Source organism: Mastigoproctus giganteus, chromosome 3 (assembly GCF_048544385.1).
Source record: "Mastigoproctus giganteus isolate SK-2022 chromosome 3, ASM4854438v1, whole genome shotgun sequence".
Classification (NCBI taxonomy): domain Eukaryota; kingdom Metazoa; phylum Arthropoda; class Arachnida; order Uropygi; family Thelyphonidae; genus Mastigoproctus; species Mastigoproctus giganteus.
Window position 1 is genome coordinate 219042241 of NC_143577.1, and position 15100 is coordinate 219057340.

A 15100-nucleotide genomic window follows, 5' to 3' on the forward strand; every position below is an offset into this window, starting at 1 on the left:
AGCGTCAGTAGTGTCCTTAACAACCCTGCCAACCTTTGTATCATCTGCAAACTTGGACATTAAACTTGATATACCATCATCAATATCATTCATAAACACCGAAAACAACAACGGACCCAAAACTGAACCCTGAGGAACTCCACTAATAACATTAGTCCACGTTGAGCAGTGTCCATTGATTACCACTCTCTGTCTTCTGCCACTCAACCATCCCCTTATCCATAGCAGCAATTTGCCTCCAATGCCACACTGCTCCAATTTGTGCAGCAGTCTTCCATATGCAACAGTATCAAAAGCCTTTCTAAGATCCAAATATATAATATCAAAGTTATTCCTTGCATCCAGTTCTTTTGTGACTACATCATAGTATCCAATCAAATTGGTCAGGCAAGACCTGCCCTTAACAAAACCGAGCTGCATCTGAGCTATAACTGAATTCTTGTCTAGATGATCCTGCAGTGCTTCTTTAACCAGTGCCTCCATTAATTTACCTGGAACAGAAGTTAAACTAACAGGTCTATAATTACTTGTGTCAGCCTTTGATCCTCCTTTGTGAATTGGGGTTACATTAGCACATTTCCAGTCTATGGGTACCTCCCCTGAGTCCAAAGAAGCTCTCATAATTATGGCTAGGGGTTTGCATACTTCCTTTGCTGCCTCCTTTAATATAACTGGATAGATCCCATCCACCCCAGGTGCCTTTTTTATGTTTATCCTCAACAATCTCTCCTCCACTTTCCTCTCAGTTATTACAAAATCATCCAGCTCACTGCCAATGTTTACTTTACCTACATCATTCTCCTTCCTGAATAACTCCTCATGCGTGAATGTAGATGCAAAATACTCGTTTAGATTGTTAGCCACCTGAGCAGGATCCTCAACTGTTGAACCATCAATATCCAGTGGACCAATCTGATTCATCCCTTTCCTTCTTGAGTTTACATAAGTAAAGAACTGTTTTCTGTTTTTCTTTGCATCCTTTGCCAAGGATTTTTCGTAGTCTGCCTTTGCCTGCCTAATCTCCTTTGTGACTTGGTTACAGACCAACTTATATCTATCATAGGCTTCCATGTCACCCGTTAATTTGTATGTATTCCATGCATTTTTCTTCTCTGCCACATGTCTCATTAGTTCATCTGACAACCATTTAGGCCTAAACCTTCAACAATATTTCTTAGTTGGTATGTAAAGCCTGGTAGCTTCCAAGATTAGTTCCTTGAATGCTTCCCATTTTGAGTTTGCTGTTGGTAACATCATCAGTTGGTCCCACTGTATAGAATTTAAATACTGTCTCAAACTATCATAGTCGCCTTTACGAAAACAAAAACCCTTCCCTTTACCTCTGATGGTAGTTACCTCCTTGAGTAAATCTCACTTCAACACACTGTGATCACTGCCACCTAGTGGTTCATTTATGTGCAGATTCTTAATGCATAAAGAATCACTACTGATAATCAGATCAAGAGTATTGCTCCCTCTTGTTGCCGCACGAACATGCTGATGTAGAAAACAATCATCCAATAAATCCACAAAAGCCTTGCTAGTGTGTGAGTGACCAACCCACAAATTCCAGTCAATATCTGGGAAATTAAAATCCGCCATTATAAGACTCTGATTTACTGGCCCACTCTATTTCCCTGTACAATTTCTAATTATACTCATCAGAGTCATTAGGCCTATAGCACACTCCTACTCTCAATTTTGATTTCCCTATGCTTATGTCACACCAAACTGACTCGACACTGCCCTGTCCATCGATGTCGACTGGCTTCACTTCCTTGGATTTTATGTGTTTCTTAACTAATAGCATAACCCCTCCTCCCCTCTCTATCCTTTCTATACACATTGTATTCCCCAAATTCCAGTTCCGCATTCCTTATATCTGTGTGACACCACGTCTCTGATATCCCAACAATACCTGCCTTTGATATTTTGAGCAATACCTCAAATTCATCAAATTTATTTACCAAACTCCTAGCATTGGTGTACACGCAGGTATACATTGCACCTGTTTCTATTCCTAGCTACCCTAACACAACCCATGTGTTTACTTGTACCGCAATGACTCCCAGCAGTTTCTGAAATATCCTGCATCTTGTTTTTCAGGCTTCTGCTCATTTCAATAGAAGCAGTGCAAGAATCACTTCCACCTCTGCCAGTGGCTACTGTTAATTTATTAGTCCTTGTATCCCCCCCCCAACTAGCAGTTTTCTGACCCTCCTAACATTGCCTCGACAGCATCAGCAAAAATTCTTGCACCCTTTCTATTTAAGTGTATCCCATCCCTGTAGAAGCAATCTCTCCTGTTAACAAGTACAGTCCAGGCTGGAAAAAATTCTATCCCTTGAGCCTTGCATGATCCCTCCAGGGCCGAATTGATCGACAAGGCTCTCATCATATACTCCCTCCTATCGTGTCCGGGCAGAATTGCAGACACTTTCAAATTCAACCCTAATTCACGGCTTTTTTTCAACAGTGACCTGTACTTGCTAAGTAATTCCGCCGGTCTCCTACTCTTAATATCATTAGTGCTAATGTGTACAACTATATCACCTTTTGTGCCCTTAAAAGATGTTATCCGCTCTACAACGTCATCAACCTTTGCCCCTGGCAGATATACCCTGGTTCTATTCCACCTATCCTTTTTACAAAGCATGTTCCCCGTTTCCCTGACAATAGAGTCACCAACAACTACTAGTTCCTGTGGGAATATCCCCTCATACTCCAAAATATAATCACAATGTCTCTGTCTGGATTCACCAATGTAACTAACTCCACAATCTGGGCATGTGATCCAATAAATTGGATCTGCTTGTTGCAGCAAGGGAATGATTGATTTAACCCTTGAATGTAACTTCCTGCCAGGGAGCTGAACACAACCAATATGGTAGCGATGTAACACCCTGGCAAGATGTGCAAATACAACCGGATGAATAGTGGGGGATATAAGCAGTGGCATAAACTCAGCATTGCAATCAGAATAGGAAACAGACCTATAATCATGTAGTTGAAATCTATCCAAAACATGGGTGGACGGATATCCACACCTAGATAAATCTGCCCTAATTTTGGAAATCTCAGCATCCCTGTCAATAGCATTGTCACAATGGGACCATGCCCAACTAAACAATGCTTTTGCTGTACTATGTAGCTGTCCTGGGGAATGTGTTGACTTATAATTAGTAAATTGCCCACAGCACATTGGTTTTCTGTATGCTGAAGTCACCAATAGGAAACCCACATGTCAAACTAAGAAATCTAAAAATGGAAGAGCATGGAAATATAGAAAGATAAGGAACTGAGACATTGGAGGAGTAGCGCCTCCGACTCGGAATGACCGAGAACACACCATCCATATATTTTCGCCAGAGCCTAATAGGAACTGGCAGATTCAAAAATGTCTTTCTCCAAAGATTCCGTGTAGCATTAGCTATAGGAGCACCCATGGCCATACCTTGAATCTGCCTTTATAAAGAGTCATTGACCATGATTACACAACCAGACAGATATTTAAAGCATCACAAATGTCATTTAGAGAGAGAGAGATCATATCCTTCAATGTGGGATCCCTGTCTAACAGTCATCTAGAAGGCAATGGCAATTGCTGGCAGCATAGGAATAGATGAGAACAGGAAGACTATGCTGAAGGAAACCATGATCGTTCTCCAAAATATTAAAACCTTTAATAATACACAGGAAATGAATACTGATATTACAACATGGTCTGTATTACCAATAAGTGGTAAAAGTAAACTTGCTGCAGAGGAATGTCTGGCTTGTGTATGTTCAGCAAACCATAAAATTTGGGAAGATGGCACTCTGTTGCATGAAGTTTACAGTAAAGTTTTACTAATTTTCTTATGAACATACCATTAATAGACTAACTGATTCACTATATACTCTATAATTTCTTAAGAATTTTAATAGTAACATCAATATGCTCATACACCTGCTGATCCTTCAGCAAAGACACAGCCTTCTGAATATAATCTGTTCTGTTCAATAACACGGCAAATGTGTCATCCTGTCTCTGTAGAGTCTGTTGACTGTTTGTTTCTTCTTTTCCCTTCCTTTTTTTACCACCCATGATCAGAATTATTTCGGTTTTAGCACATGAGCGTATGTTACACCTCTGCAGGATTTAATGACGATGCTGTTACACTTTCTTGTCTAAATTGATAAAGGGGCACACTTGCTGTTAAAGCTACTTGGTGTATACCTGTTTTAACACTCTTAGTCTCCATGTTTTTATTTCTTAAATCTTACTGTATATTTTTAATAAAGGTTTATTTTAAGATGTCTTTGTAGTAATATTTATTCCCAACTTTCAAGGACTTTTTGCTAACTTATATTTTTCTCAAGTATTTATATATAACTGAAATGAATTGGAGTGAGTTGGATTTTTTTTTTGATGAAAACCCCAAACACAAGAGTTATTAGAACCTATAGTACTTAGTACCATGCATGGGCTGAAGGTTGAGAAGCTGGAAGAAGATACTTGTTGACATTAGACTTGAATATCTGTTGATTGTAATTTTCAAAAAATACATATGAAGGAAGGATGTTCCAGAAAACAGAAGTGAGGAAAAAGGAAGGTTCTGTGAGTTTGGAGTTCGACAGTAAAAGGATGTTGACCGGTTGCAGCACGTGTTCAGACTGCTTTGGAAGAAAGAGAGCAGTGATATAAGCCAATTCAGAAGAACAGTGCCCATGGAAGTATCTATAGAAAAGGCATGCAACAGAAACAGAACATCTACGAGAGAGACTCTGTTAGACATAAGTCATTAATTAATATAACTGCCCTCTTTTGAATGGAATCTAGAATCCTGAGAGAGATTCTGGGGGCACCACCCCAAATGTGGGAACAATATTCCATGGTAGGGTGGATTTGTGATTTGTACAGAGTGAACAGCTGTTTGAAAGGGAAAAAAAAAAAAAAAAAAAAAAAAAACAACACTGAGAGCGAAAGAAAAAAAACCCAGTTTTTTAGATGCAAGGGAAGCAATATTTGTAATGTGCTTGTGCCAACAGAGATTAGAAGTCAGAGTAATCCATTAACAGAGATATATTATCTTGTTCAGAAATCTGAGTGTTATCAAAGATAAGCATAGGAGCAAAAGATTTGTTTTTGTGGGATATAACACAGGACTGAGTTTTAGAATGATTGTAATTAACTAAGTAATCACTGACCCTATGAAGAATTACCTGGAGATCAACATCTAAGGAATTGGTAGTGGATATTGGAGAAGTTGAAGCTGTTTGTGCAGGGCAAAGGTTTCTCAAACTGGAAGGTGGAATGGAATGTAATGTGCTATCATTAGTAAAACTATGGATAGGACTTCCTGTCAATGGAAGATGGTCATTAATATACAAGAAGAAAAGAGTGAGAGAAAGAACTGAACCTTGGGGAACACTAGCATCAGTGGAGAAGTTAGAAGACAGCCATCTACCCACCTGCAGTACGCAGTCAGAAAACTGGATACCCAATTACAAAAAAAAGTTGGCAAACCATAAGATGGAAGCTTAGAAAGACCTTTATGCCAAACACAAGGTGTGTTCTCCACAGATTGGCGGTATGCCAAACACATAGTGGACATAGTGTTTTTTGTTATGCGGTTCCCGTGGTTTCCCACAAATCCGCGTTAAATACTCTGTTAACATAGCAAAGCCAGTCAGTGTGGGTTATGTGTGAGTAGTGTGTTGTGTTGTTTGACTGGCCTCTTCGTTACTGGGAGGCGCGATCACCAGGAAAGAGCCTCCCAGCATCCGTCCACTGGCACGAGGAGCCGGACCAGGGAGTAAAAGACATCTGACGGGCCGTCCACACTCTTGCAGGAGCGAGAGTCGGGAAGGCCAAGGAAAGAGCAGAGAAGAGACAGGAAAGTGGAAGACAGACAAGATAGCGAGGATGACAGCGTAGGCATCCTCCCAGGTGAAACGGAGCAGGAAGAGTGCTAGGTGCAGTTGTGGGAGTCCTGGAGAAAGACTGTGGGTAGGAAGAAGAGAATAGGTAAAGTTCAAATTAAAGAGTCCAGGATCGTCACAATGGAGAATCACGGAGCGGCGTCCGGTGCTGGGTATCAGTTGCTGTCTAGAGGAGGTTATCCAGGAGTAGTGTTCGGGAGTTGCAGGTGATGCCAGCGACGACGAAAGACCTCGTTGGCATAACTGGTCAGTGCCAAACACAGTCAAAAGTCTTTGAAATGTCAAAAGGAACTTCCTGAGTTTTACTAAACTTTTCCATTGAATTAGTCCATAGATGGGTAACATAAGCCAAAATATCACCAGTGGATCGACACTGACAGAATCCATACTGGTGATCATCGATCAGATGGAAGGTTTCTAGATAGTTTAAGAGTTGGAAGTTAATTGATTTCTCCATTACTGTAGAAAGAGTAAAAGTGCAATGGGGTGGTGGTTGGAATGGAACTGGATATCCAACCAAACTGGATATGAGCAAATTTCACTGGTATCTAGATTGATCAAAATCCTTCTAACATCCTTTTGAAGGAATACCACAGGCGGCATTGAATGGAGTGTACTGGGAATGATAGGAGGTGGTTACCAAGGTCATCAACACACGAGTTGGAAGAAAAGTCAGATGCTAACAGGTCAGCTTTACCTCTGGCTGAAGTGGCAATAGAACCACCTAGTTTTGAGAGAGGTTGGAAGAGAGAGATGGACAAAATTTGCTACCAGTAGCTTTGGCAAGAGACCCGAATGCTCGACTATCATTTGGACAAGAAGCAAGTTTTCTACTCTTGTCTGTTTAAAATTTAGTTTGGAATGATTAATAACTGCTTTACAATTGTTGCAAGCAGGAAATATCAGAGTGTAGGCAGAAAATGCACCTGGAGATTTGGATACAAGCCAATTGTGATATGCAACATTTTTACCTTGAACAGCTTTAGCACATTTATTGGAAAACCAAGGTTTAGATAAAGAATGAGATTTTAAGGTGGAGAAGAGGCCATTACCAAGTTGCGAACTAAGGTGCTTAGAGGATCTCGCACCTTGACTGAGTACTTACGAGGGTTGTTTGTGAGATTTTTGATCTTTACAGAATCCCATAACTGGGATTTTATAAAGATCAAATATGTTGGTTGTAGTTAGGATTGTCTGGTATGTTGTTTGTTTTGTTTGTTATTTGGTTTTTAGGAACATTAACAACTAAGGCCATATTGCTCCGGGGATATGCGGTGGTCATTCCCTGACCTTTCCGCATCCTCTGTATTTGGTGGTCACGGGCTCGAACCCCGGTCTAATCAAGAAGCGTGTGCTACGCGCTGCTACTCCTGCCCACCTGGCTACGGAGGCGCCTTTTGGTAGGTAAATGAACACCGTGTGCAAAGTCATTAATAACTGCAAAAGCCTCAACATCTTGACCAGCTGGGTCTGTGTAACTAGAAAACAGAAGTCATTTGAAGTTGTGAACTTTAAAATCACCAAGGAAAATTCACCTCACTGTCAGGGAAGTTGGACTGGAGAAAGTCAAGTTAGGAGAACAATGGAGGCAATAGATGATTTGTTTGTTTGTTATTTGGTTTTTAGGAGCATTAGCAGCAATAGATGAATATGACAGAATGTGGTAGAGAGATTTTAAGCTAGAGAAGATCGAAAAGGAGATTCTAAATTACTAAGGCTCTAAGAGGGAATATCAGAGTGGACATATGCACAAGTACCACCTTTGAAGTGAAAGGAATGATACAGCGAATAATTCAGATAACTGAGATGAGCAGTGGTTGAATCAACCAATAACTGGAATTCTGTCAGTTTGGGATTTGGCAGACCATAAGTGGAAATGGACATCATTGAGATTGGAACAAAGACTAGATATATTTGTGAAATGAATGAGGAAGCGTTCGTGAGGTTTAGATCTTTTATCATTTCTATTAGTTTGACAATTCATGATGCATTCAGTAGTAAGAAAAGATGGGGAGGACATACTGTATGAAATTTTTGGATATGGTGTACATATGGCAAGAATATACCCAGGTCCTTGACATATCGTGGCCTCGAAAATGTTCCCTGCATACACACTACTCACACTCCCTCCAGTCACTACCTGGCAGAGTAGAGGCAGTGAGATTATAAACTAGCTGATTTGGTAGTCTCCTATTGAGTTACCCATAGGATCGGTGCAGGACTATCTAGCAGCTGGCCTGCGGACACCATTTTAGAGCTGTCCAAAACCAGGATTTATGCAAAACCAACTCAAGGCTTTGTGTGAAAGACCTGTAAACAATCAGTTTGGAAAAAAAAATTGGAGTTCTCTAATGAGGAAGTCCTTATGCTCTCACCCCGATAAAAATTGAACTTCATATAGTCTGCAGAAGGATTCAAATTCTAGACTTCTACTCAACAAGTACCAGTCATTACTAAAGTCATGGATGCTTCTCTGTTTCCTCTATGCATATAGCTACTCATGACAAGTGCCTCCATTAATTTCTGTGGAACAGAAATTAAACTAACAGGTCTATAATTACTTGTGTCGCCCATTGATCCTCCTTTGTGAATTGGGGTCACATTTGCACATCTCCAGTCCATGGGTACTTCTCCTGAGTCCAAGGAAGCCCTCATGATTAAGCCTAAAGGTCTGCTTACTTCCTTTGCTGCCTCCTTTAATATAACTGGATAGATCCCATCCACCCTGGGTGCCTTTTTTATGTTTATCCTCAACAATTTCTCCTCCACTTTCCTCTCAGTTATTACAAAATCATCTAGCTCACTGCCAGAGTTTACTTCACCTCTGGCATTCCCCTTCTTGAATAACTCCTCATGTGTGAATGCAGAATCAAAATACTCATTTTGTTGAATATAATATAAGAACAACACAAATGCATGGATGACGTCTCAAATTTGTCAACTTTCTGAAGGAATGGCACAGAGAATTATTGTAAGTCAGTGAGAAAAAAAAAAAAAAAAAAACGGATATTTTCATCTAGCAACCCTCACCGGAGACCAACTAATTCAGCCATGGTGAGAAAGCCTAAAAATGTCTCTACCCTTTCCCATCTAGATAAGACTCAACCCCATGATTACTAAACTTTATGAGAGAAGTGGCAATCATAGGTGACAGCAAACGTTTCATCTCTTGCAATGTGTTGACAGGGTCTATGCATGTTAAAAAAATTGGCCAGGAGAAGGGCAAAGATACTTATCAACAAAAGGAACTGCACCTGGTCTTGGCAACAGCCAAATTTAGATCCAGTATTTAGAGTAGTGTAGATTTAGAGTATTATTCATTAGTGAACAGACTGCAAAGTCAGAAGTGCATTTAATACAATATAAAAAAGGGAAAAGAATCAGCAAATAACGAAAAGGAAATGCTTATTACCTGAAAACTGGTAAGCCGGACAAGAACAGTAATTAGCATCCTTTAGGCAAATATAAGGCACACCAAAACTTGCTGAAACCTGAAACAGTTCCCTACCACTTGGTGACGAAATACAGGTAATACTTTTACGATCCATAAGATCTAGTGCTGGTATGAGGGGTGCTTTAAAAATATAATATAACCTAAAAAAAATAATAAAATAACTATTTTTTATTATATTTTAACCTTTTTTTATTTATTAGGAAATCTATTTTGGTTCCAAAAAAAATATATACCGTTACCACATGAGAAGTCGGAAATTAGAACTGTTAAGAGATGGTTAGAATTGTTAAGGGATTAGCAACACACAAAAAAAAAAGACTAGGTGTATAAGAGATTTATTATTCACATAGTATTCTCCCCAATGACGAAAAATATAATTACACAGTCAACACCGTAGGCTGCTGTGTATTCAGTTTTAAAGTTTTCAGAGTAATTAAATTCATTTAAATTTTATTAAATTCAAGCATTACATGGGTGCTACTAGATAAAGTTTAATAAAAAAACACTTTATCTTGTGAAGTATTTTGATTAGGTTATTGGTACTAAAAGGAAAGATTGATACAATTAGACCCAAACAGTTCCAACGATTAAATAAATTGGCTACATTTTCAATTTCTATTTTAAAATTTATCTTCAGGCTTGGATTTTGGGTTTATTTCTGAAGTAAATACAGTTTAGAGGGTTTATTGGTCTCCATGAAAATAAGAATATTTTTGCTGATAACCTCACCCTAGTTATCTACAAAACCTAAGCATAAGTATTGGAATTAATTTTTCTTAATGTTAACTTGCTCGGAATGTATTCCTTTATTTTTTTTTTTTTCCAAAAAACCTTCAAAGAGGTGTTTTCCAATTTAAACAGAGGCATTCTGGCATCAATAAGTCTGCCATAAATCAAAGGAAAACTGAGATTGCTTTTTGGAAGTAACATGACAGAGCAAGAAGGTACATCTTCTTGCAACAGTCTTCAACAAGTCTGTGTTTAGCAGTTTGTAATTGTCAGAATGCAAAGTATGTCCTAGCAGAATCTGTTGTTTTCTGATGCTTTATGAAACAACACTGTGCCATTGATAATACATCACTACTAAACTTTTCAACTAAATTATTTAGTCTGGTTTAAAAGAAGCACCAACCATGTGCCATGAACACACAAAATGAAAGAATGACTGTTGAAGTAAAAGGTACTGGTCTAAAGTAACAAACAGCCATGTCAGCCTGAAACATTGCTGATGTACATCACTCATGCAGTATGAAATACTGATAAAGAAGAACAAGCCATACAAAATGCAATGCTTATCTGGTATTTTCCATACTTTTCAATACCAGCAATAGCAAATATGGGCATAAAGACATTTTTATATTTTCTGTGTCTGTTGTTTTTGGCATAAAAAAAAAAAAATGCTCTGCAAACACGGAAATTAAAATGAACTAAGATGCATTCTACTAGTTTATCCATTGAAACACGTCTTAAAATGCATCTGAAAATGACTTTGTGTATTTATGGAAATATGCATATTTATTGTTCACCGTGTTCATAAATTTCCATTATTGCTTTGAGGTTTCACTAAAACCCATATGCTAATTCAAGTGTATGAAGTGAAAAATAGGCAAAATAAGAGAGGAAAAGGCACTTTAAAACAAATTTATCAAAAAAAAGGCATTCCCCCCCCAATATGAAAATAGGCATTTTCTTGAAAATCCAGGCTTTACTGATATACAGGTAGTTCTCAACTTTATGAGTTCATTCGGTCCTAGCATACACTCGTAAAGTGGGAATTTATTTCCCATAGATATAATATTAAAAACAGGGGTTACGTTCTCAACAATGAAATTAGTTAGCTAATTAGTTTGTTTAAACAATGATTGTTTTCTCCAAATAAATGAAAATGTAGCCTGTAAAAATCAAGCAAATTATAATAATAGAGAAATTATTTATGACTTACAAATGTTAAAGAATGTTTATTCTTCACCATCATCATTGACTAAATGCACACTCGTTGATCACTCATTATTGGCTGCACAAGGAGTAGTCTTCTTCAGAAATGCTTCAAGAGGCGTTTATTTCCAAGATAATTTTCTCTTTTCTTTATAAATTTCAATAGTATGCATAAGCATTTTTTAACTGAAAGCACAAATTGCAACTAACACGATTTTCACAGAGTAACAAGTTTACAAAGCTTAAAAAAAAGAAGGGACGAAGAGAAGATTCTAAAAATTTATTTATGGTTTTTTATATGATTGAAGATTTCAGTAAAGGGCAAACACATTTCACCATAATAACATAAAAACCCACACAATTCCAGCTATCGGTAATTTCACAAATGCAATAACATTGAGTTTACCACCTGTTTATAATTGCTTGAAGTAACACAAAAGTCCAATAAACCAGAAAGTGCAAATTGTTTTTATTGTTTTATGGTCGTGACTTCCAGAAATGTGCTTTAGAAAAATATCACAAAACCGTTCAAAATTGGTTCTTATAACATATGATAACAATGAAAGTGTAGTGCGTTTAATGATTTGATTTGGTGACTAATACAATTTACACTATAAAAATAACCTTTTAGGGAGTTATATAGCGAAAATTTGAACTTCCGAGGTCGCGGAATGAATTACCAAAAAACAATGTGTTAATGGGTTCAACTTAACGATATTTTTGCGATACGATGGTAACAGATTAATATCATAAAGCGGGGTACACTGTATAGTATAGCTATGCGCATGGTTTGAAATGTGGTATTTATGAATGTTTAACATTTATTTTTTATCAATTAATGTTCATATCTTCAATTTTGTTGATACTTGAAAAAAAAAAAAAAAAAACTCGTAAACCTGGGAATTCGTAAAGTGAGAACTGCCTGTATACACACACATATATAGCGAATACGTAGAAATGTTTCTACATATTTTCTGTATTTTCAAAACCATTCCACGTACAGCCATACTTTGTTTTCCCAATTTAATAAAAAATTCGTAAAAAGCCCTCCTTTACCAACCCCACTCTATGGTTCTTTACACCAGGGATTCTCAATGGGGGTATCTCTGCCAGGGACAAAGGTTGATGACGTTGTAGAGCAGATATCATCTTTTAAGGGCACAAAGGGTGATATTCTTGTACACGTTGGCACTAATGATATTAAGAGTAGGAGACTGGTGGAATTACTAAATAAGTACATGTCATTGTTGAAAAAAAGCTGTGAGTTAGGCTTGAATTTGAAAGTGTCTGAAATTCTGCCCAGACATGATAGGAGGGAGTATATGATGAGAGCCTTGTCGATCAATTCGGCCCTGGAGAGACTGTGCAAGGCTCAAGGGGTAGAATTTTTCTCAGCCTGGTCGGTGCTTGTTAACAGGAGAGACTGCTTCTACAGGGATGGGATACACTTAAAGAAAGGGTGCAAGAATATTTGCTGATGCTATCGAGGCAGTGTTAGATGAGTCGGAAAACTGCTAGCTTGGGGGGGGGGAATTCACAGACTAATAAATTAACAATAGCCGCCGGCAGAGGTGAAAGTGATTCTTGCATTGCTTCTATTGAAATGCAATTGAGCAGCAGCCCGGGAAGCAAGACAATGGGGATTTCCAGGACTGCTGGGAGTCATAGTGGAACAAGTAAATACATGGGCTGTGTTAGGGTAACTGAGTAGAAACAGGTGCATCTATACTTGCATGTACACCAATGCTAGGAGTATAGTTACTAAATTTCATGAGCTTGAAGTGCTAGTCAAGACATCAAAAGCAGATATTGTTGGGATATCAGAAACATGGTGGCACACAGACATAAGCAGTGCAGAACTGGAATTTGGGGAGTACAATGTGTACAGAAAGGATATGTTAAGGTTTGTTTGTTATTTGGAGCATTAGCAACTAAGGCCATATTGCTTCGGGGATATGCGATGGTCATTCCATGTTCTTTCCGCATCCTCCGTATTTGGTGGTCACGGGCTTGAACCCGGGTCTAATCAAGAAGCGTGTGCTACGCACTGCTGCTCCTGCCCACCTGGCTACGGAGGCGCCACAGAAAGGATAGACAGGACAAGAAGGGAGGAGGGGTTATACTGTTAGTTAAGAAACACACAAAATCTAAGGAATTGCATCCAATTGATTTGGTGGACAATGCAATGCTGAATCTGTTTGGTCTGATATAAGCACTGGGAAAGGAACAATGAGAGTAGGTGTGCGTGTATGTTATAGGCCTAATGAATCTAATGAGTATAATGAGCAATTATGCAGAGTAATAGAGTGGGCCAGTAAATCAGTGTCTTATAATGGGGGATTTTAATTTCCCATGGATTGACTGGAATTTGTGGGTTGGTCATTCACACACTAGTAAGGCATTTTGTGGATTTAGTGGATGATTGTTTCTACAGCAGCAGCATATTTGAGAGGCAATATCTTGATCTAATTATCAGTAGTGATTCTTCATGCATTAAGAATCTGCAGATAAAGGAACCACTAATGCACTGTGGCTGAACTGATCACTGCAGATAAAGGCAGTGATCACAATGTGTTGAAGTGGGATTTACTCAAAGAGGTAACTACCATCAGGGGTAAAGGGAAGGATTTTTGCTTTCGTAAAGGTGACAACGGTGTCTAAAACAGTATTTAAACTATACAGTGGGACCAACTGATGATGTTACCAACAGCAAATTCAAAATGGGAAGCATTCAAAGTAATAATCTTGGAAGCTACTAGGCTTTTCATACCAAAAAAGAAACATTCTTCAAGATTTAGACCTAAATGGATGTCAGATGAACTAATTAGACATGTGGCAGGGAAGAAAAATGCATGGGATACATATAAATTAACAGGTGACACAGAAGCCTATGATAGATATAAGCTGAACTGTAACCAAGTCACAAAGGAGGTTAGGCAGGCAAAGGGAGATTATGAGAAATCTTTGGCAAAGGATGCAAAGAAAAACAGCAAAGAGTTCTTTACTTATGTAAACTTTAGAAGGAAGGTGATGAATCAGATTGGTCCACTTCATATCAATGGTTCAACTGTTGATAATCCTGCTCAGGTAGCTAACAAACTAAATGAATATTTTGCATCTACATTCACATATGAGGAGTTATTCAGGGAGGGGAATGCCAGAGGTGTATTAAACTCTGGCAGTAAGCTAGATAAGCTAGATTAACTGAGAGTAAAGTGGAGGAGAAATTGTTGAAGATAAACATAAGAAAGGCACCTGGGGCAGATGGAATTTATGCAGTTATATTAAAGGAGGCAGCAAAGGAAGTAAGCAAACTCTTAGTCATAATTATGAGAGCTTCCTTGGACTCAGGGGAGGTACCCATACACTGGAAATGTGCAAATGTAACCCCAATTCACAAAGGAAGATCAAAGGCTGACACAAGTAATTATAGACTTGTGAGTTTAACTTCTGTTCCAGGAAAATTAATGGAAGCACTGCAGGATCACCTTGACAAGAATTCAGTTATAGCTCAGACACGGCATGGTTTTGTTAAGGGAAGGTCTTGCCTGACCAATTTGATTGGATACTATGATGTAGTCACAAAGGAACTGGATGCAAAGAATAATTTTGATATCATATATTTGGATCTTAAAAAGGCTTTTGATACTGTTACACATGGAAGACTGCTGAACAAATTGGAGCAGTGTGGCACCGGAGGCAAATTCCTGCTATGGATAAAGGGATGGTTGAGTGGTAGAAGACAGAGTGGTAATCAATGGACTAATGTTATCAGTGGAATCCCAC

The 15100-nt window shown here is 38.4% G+C and overlaps 1 protein-coding gene across 1 annotated transcript in view; it reads right to left on the reverse strand.

Moving 5' to 3' along the window:
• Window positions 1-15100, reverse strand: part of LOC150088729 (zinc finger SWIM domain-containing protein 7-like) — a 91154-nt gene that overhangs the window by 30633 nt on the left and 45421 nt on the right. Inside the window, exon 3 of the mRNA XM_090369630.1 lies at window positions 9338-9519. Coding sequence (XP_090225756.1) covers window positions 9338-9519 — 182 coding nt within the window. The remainder of the gene's footprint in view (window positions 1-9337; window positions 9520-15100) is intronic.